General features: G+C 53.0%; 1 protein-coding gene across 1 annotated transcript; it reads right to left on the bottom strand.

The window, feature by feature from the left end:
• Nucleotides 1-643: 643 nt before the first annotated feature.
• Nucleotides 644-4412, bottom strand: LOC127315546 (uncharacterized). The gene is made up of 2 exons (XM_051346025.1): nt 2928-4412; nt 644-2605 (listed from the first exon to the last, which is right to left on the bottom strand). Exons 1-2 carry the CDS (start codon nt 4410-4412, stop codon nt 644-646), a joined length of 3447 nt encoding a protein of 1148 aa, XP_051201985.1.
• Nucleotides 4413-5966: the final 1554 nt, after the last annotated feature.

Raw genomic sequence — 5966 nt, forward strand, 5'->3', positions numbered from 1 at the left:
TTTGTCCACTTTCCGACTCCTCTATGACGCATGGGTTGAGGGTATATTGGCCCGGGCGGTCCTAGGTCATGGCCATTATAGGCGGGTCATCGGTGTTGTTCTGGACGTGGCCTAGACGCCATGTGTCCCTCCTCCTTGTTGTAGTGGCTAGAAGTTGAATATATGTGAGCTCTTTATTTACCGTTGTAGTATTTCTCGATAAAGGGTGTTTTATTACTCAAAATATTTTAAGCATTACATTCGGCATCTGCATAACTAAAATGCACAGAGTCGTCCACGGTACCAATGAACAAGTAAAAATCGATACAAAAGGAACTCTAAAAGTCTCAATTTAATCTAAACACGAGGAGCATCAATCCTTTTTTTTAGATCAAAAGGAGCATCAATCCTAAGATTATGTAGTCACCCATGTCGGGTAATAAATTCCTTTCGTTGTATCCTCCAACCATGTAGACGCCTTCGTAAATAGGTTGCGGTTCTCCATGCGTTGAAGCGACGACCATAGGCAGAGCAAAGCCGTACACCGATACATGCGCGGACCTTTGGCCAAATTCCTAGAAGGGCGAAATGGGCCGTGGGGTTGAAATGGGCTGGTTTTGGTCATTAGATTTTTTTTTTTTTGAGCGGGGGAAAGCGGCCTTTATTAATCAGAGGTGATCGATACAAGGAATCCCTCTGGCGGCCTAACTAGCCACAACCGGCGACCTGGTGCATCATAAACTGCACCCCTAGCTAAACAATGAGCTTCTTTATTCGAAATCCTAGCTTCATGGCGGAATTCAAGGGCATCAAAATCGCCCTTAGACTCCCTAATTTCTCTCACAATGTGAGCATAACTCCCGAGAGTCCCCTCGGCCAAGCTGGTGATCACATTCATACAATCCGTGGCCACCATTACCCTCTTGACGTGGATATCGTTGGCCAGGGCGCAAGCCTCCCTGCATGCCAACGCCTCCAGAGTTTCCGCGCTGGATTTCCCCGGGAACACGAGCGTCGATGCCCCCAGAAACAGTCCTGCTTCCGATCTGGCTATAGCCGCCACCGTGCCTCGACCTCCATTCTTGCCCACCGCAGCGTCGACATTGATCTTGATCATCCCCCTAGGTGGCGGGATCCACCCCGGCGCCCGCTGCTCCAGAGCGGTAGCTGGTTCCTTCCTCCTGAGGTCCTTGCACTGTTTCAGGTCCAGAACAAATCTCTCCACGAACAGGTGAACCGATAGAGGGCTCTGAAAAGTCTGCTCGTGTATCGCCTTCCTACGTGCGTGCCAGATGGCCCATAGCGTCACCAGCACCTTCGTAAGATCATCATGCTTCAGGGTTGTAATTAACCCTGCAATCCACGCCCTTGCATCACCGTCGTCCGACCTGCTTAAATGTTCCGTTACTTCTTCATCTAACAATGCCCACACACATCTGGACATAGAGCAATCCAGTAGAGCGTGCCTCCACGAGTCGCAGGCGCCGCACAACTGGCAGCGGTCATTGTCTGCCATCCCACGCCTATGCCTCAGTTCGTTAGACGGCAGCGATTGTTTTGCAAGCCTCCATAGAAACACCCGAATCTTTGATGGAACTTGGGTTTTCCATATCGAGCTCCATTCCTTCGCTGTTCCTGCCTCGTTCGAGCTCGTGGCCCTGCTGTCCAGCCACGCCTCTCGCCTCTCCCGTGTGTCGATCAGCATGCGGTATGCCGAACGCACGGAGAAAACGCCCTTGCTCTCGTAGTGCCAAGCCCAAAAATCGTCGTGTCTCCTGCTGGATAAAGGGATCTCCTTAATCACGTCGACATCCATTGGTAAAAAGCAATCCCTAAGCTTCTCCTCGTTCCATGTTGCAGAAGTCGAGTCGATAAGATCAGCCACTGCAAGAGGCGGGTTCCTGGCCAGGCACGCCATAGGCCGAAGCATCCCATCTCTCGGTAACCAGTTGTCATTGCATGGATCTGTATGTTCCCCCGTGCCAATCCTTCTCACCAAGCCTTGTTTCAGAACTTGTATCCCTTCATGAATTCCACGCCACACCTGCGAAGGGGAGGGGCCTAACTCAGCGTGCAGCATGTCTATGTCAGGAAAGTATTTCGCCTTTAGTATCCTTGTACTCAAAGCCGTCGGGCTCTGTAGCATGCGCCACCCCTGGCGTGCAAGGAGCGCCAAGTTGAACAGCTCCATGTCCTTAAACCCCAAACCTCCCAAGCTTTTTGGTTTGCACATCTCTCTCCAGGAGACCCAGCAAGGCTTTCTCTCGCCCTCGCGACTCCCCCACCAGAATTTCCGAATGAGACCATTGATGTGATCACACAGCCCTCTAGGCAAGAGAAAGCACGCCATCGAAAAGATCGGCACCGCCTGAGCCACCGACTTGATCAGAATATCTTTCCCTCCCGCCGAAAGGAGCCGCTCCATCCACCCTTGAATTTTGCTCCAGATTCTATCTTTGATATATTTAAACGCTCTCCCTCTTGAACGCCCCACATCAGTAGGCATTCCTAGGTACTTCTCCTGGAGTGTCTCGTTCTGGACACCCAATACAGCTTTCACCGCTTCCTTCGTCCCGCTCGGGCAACCTTTGCTAAAGAATATAGCAGATTTATCCCGATTAATCCGCTGGCCAGACGCCATACAATACCGGTCCAGAATATGCTGGACCTTCTCCGCACTCTCCGTATCCGCTTTGAATAGCAACAGGCTGTCATCCGCAAAGAGGAGATGGCTGACCGCTGGAGCGGTGGGCGCCACCTTTAGTCCGTGTAGCTCCGATGATAAACTGTGGTGTTTTAAAAGGCACGAGAGGCCCTCTGCTGCCAACAAAAAAAAGATATGGGGAGATAGGATCCCCCTGTCGCACCCCTCGGGAGGGAGTAAAAGGCTGTAGCTTCCCTCCATTGAAAAGGACCTGGAAAGAAACCGTTGTTACTAGTCTCATTACCATGCGAACCCATAACCGGTGGAAACCCATCTTGATCATGACCGCTTCCAGGTAATCCCATTCCAACATGTCATATGCTTTGCGCATGTCCAGCTTAAGCGCACAAAAGCGGTTCTTCTTCGCCTTATTCCGCTTCATGAAATGCAGACATTCATACGCGGATATAATATTATCCGTGATCATCCTCCCAGGCACAAATGCCGACTGTTCCTCTGCGATTATGTCTGGTAACACCACTTTCAGCCTGTTAGCCATCACCTTGGACGCTATCTTGTAAATGACGTTGCACAAGCTGATAGGTCTAAACTGACCCAACTCCTCCGGACTCGCCACTTTCGGTATCAACACAATAAAGGTTTGGTTCACTTCCCTCATGTCATCCAGGCCCCTGAGCACCCGAATTACAGCTAAGGTCACTTCTTCTCCACATATTTCCCAATGGGTCTGGAAAAAATGTGCCGGGAAACCATCCGGCCCCGGCGCTTTTGTGGGGAACATCTGAAAAAGGGCAGTCTTCACCTCTTGCTCCTTAATAGGTTGCAGTAGGGCATCATTCATTTCTGCAGACACAGATGAGGGGATCACATTGATAACCTCCTCCATATTTGAGACCCCTTCCGATCTGTACAGATTCTCATAAAACCTTGTGGTCACGTTTGCCATTTCACGATCATCCTCCGTCATAGTCCCATCAGGCCGTTTCAGCCTGATGATTCGGTTCCGCTTCTTCCGCTGGCTCGCCCTTAGATGGAAGAAGCGAGTATTCTTGTCGCCCTCGGCTAGCCATTGCACCCTAGACCTCTGTCGCCACATCACCTCCTCCCTTTCATATAGTGCAATGAGCCGCTCAGTAACCTTCGTCTCCTCGTATGACGGTTGCACCCGTTGGGGCTCCGCTCGTAACACCGCCAGTCTGTCATTCAGCTGGCGTATCTCTCTCTGGACATTGCCAAACGTGTTCCGGCCCCAGCTGCCCAGGGACTCGGACACTCGCGCCAGCTTGTCCCGAAGTTGGGCCATATTGGTGGCCTTCCCATCCTCCTTCCAGGCATCCTCCAGAAAAGGTTTGAACTGGTCGTGAGTCTCCCACATCAGCTCATAGCGAAAGAGCTTCTCCTCTGTCGCTCGCCGCTCCCTCCTCGATTCTCTCCATCGCAAGAAGATCGGTCCGTGGTCAGATGACGCGCCAGTGAGATTGCGCACAACAGCCAAGGGGAACCGATTTGACCACTGCGTCCTCGCCAAGGCACGGTCAAGACGCACCCTGCAAAACGAGCCACCCGCCACCCGTTTCTCGAAAGTCCAGGTGTTGCCCTCGTACCCCAGATCAGCTAGCTCGCACACGTCCACCGCGTCACGAAAACCTGCTATTTGAGCTAGGCTTCTCTCTCCCACACCGTCGTGTTCATGTCGGTGTAGCACTTCATTGAAATCCCCAATGCACATCCATGGCAAAGATGAAGTTGGACGGATCCGTTTCATCATGTCCCACGTCTTGTATCGCTCCGACGTCTGGGCCTCTCCATACACGCACGTCAGCCTCCAGGGCTCGCCCTCCCCTTCAGTTATTCGTGCATCTATGTGATACCGAGAATACGGCAAAATTTCTAACTTTATTTCATTGTTCCAAAAGATACCAAGGCCGCCACTGCGACCCGTACTGCTTACAGCAAACCCATTATCATACCCTAGAGTTCTTGCAAGTGCTTCTACCCTCGCTTTTGGCAGCTGCGTTTCCACCACGCAAAGAATGGTTGGAAAAAACGCCTCACGAGGTCCCGGAGCTCTCGAACTGTCGCATCGCTCCCCAAACCGCGACAGTTCCAACATATGCAACTCATTGCTCCTGGCGGCGCCCCTCCACGGAGCCCGCCTCAGTAGAGTTGTTTCCTGACATTCTTGGCCTTTTTGGATCAGGCTTCCCTGGCGAGGCAACCCCCGCCTTGGTGCCGTCCACCTCTGCTGCCAACACAATAGCCAGGTTCTTCTTTGCATTGGGTTCCTCCTTCCCATCATTCAGCATTAGCCGGCCGTCCGACCTAGGGAGGTCTGCTTCTCCCGTTCCTGGCCGCGGTGGTGTGGTTACTGGCGGTCTCTTCCGAGAGTCAGCCGCCCCATGGCCCCGGCCTCCTCCTCTTCCACCTCGGAAATTCTCCCGTGGCGGCTCCTTCATACGCACACCCGAAGAGCTCGGATGCCAGTCTTCCATCGGCGCAATCATCCACGCCCCATACTGCATTGCCGATTGCTCATGCACACCGTCCTCACACTCCTCAACGCCGTGGCCAAGGAGCCCACAGACGTCACAGAATTTGGGTAGCTTCTCGTATAGGACTTGGAACATCATTCGTTCACTCCCTTCCGGATGCAACCCCACCACTCTGGTCAGAGCCTTGTTTACATCTAGCTTGACCCTCACCCTCACAAAGCTCGTTCCGCTGGCTCCCAGCGCATACATCTCTGCTCCAAGCACTTCTCCGATCCGTGCGGCCATGTCACGCACAATGTCATCCTTCCGAAACAACGGTGGAATCCCTCGCACCTGAACCCAGGCATGGAGACGATTCAGAACCACCGAGGCCGGGTCTGCCACCCCATCATACGGCTCCACCATCACTCCCATCTGGCGGAAGATCCAGGGGCCATCATTCATCACCCTGTTCCAGTCTCCCAGGCAAGACACCTGGAGGATAAACAGATTATCTTCTACAGGGCGTATGGTCCATGTCTTGGCGAATCCCCAAGCTACGTCCATCTTCTGAAAAAAAGGCTGATTTCCAAAGTGCCTAGTGGTGTGCACTCTGACCACAGCCATCCACCGAGCACCTTCCCTCAGGTTCACCACCTCCTCCTTCGGGAGGACAACATCATCAAGTTCCTCATCTTTCAAGACTAGCTTCTTCAACATCTCCTGCAGGTCTGCCGGGGGTTTTGATCCCGACGCGCCGCCCTCTTTTGGCATCTTTGCCGCCATCAGGTCCTCTTCCCAGATCGGATCGCCGTCGCTCAAACCCCCCGTCGTCGTCCGCCGCCGCCAAG

This window comes from Lolium perenne, chromosome 7 (assembly GCF_019359855.2).
Source record: "Lolium perenne isolate Kyuss_39 chromosome 7, Kyuss_2.0, whole genome shotgun sequence".
Classification (NCBI taxonomy): domain Eukaryota; kingdom Viridiplantae; phylum Streptophyta; class Magnoliopsida; order Poales; family Poaceae; genus Lolium; species Lolium perenne.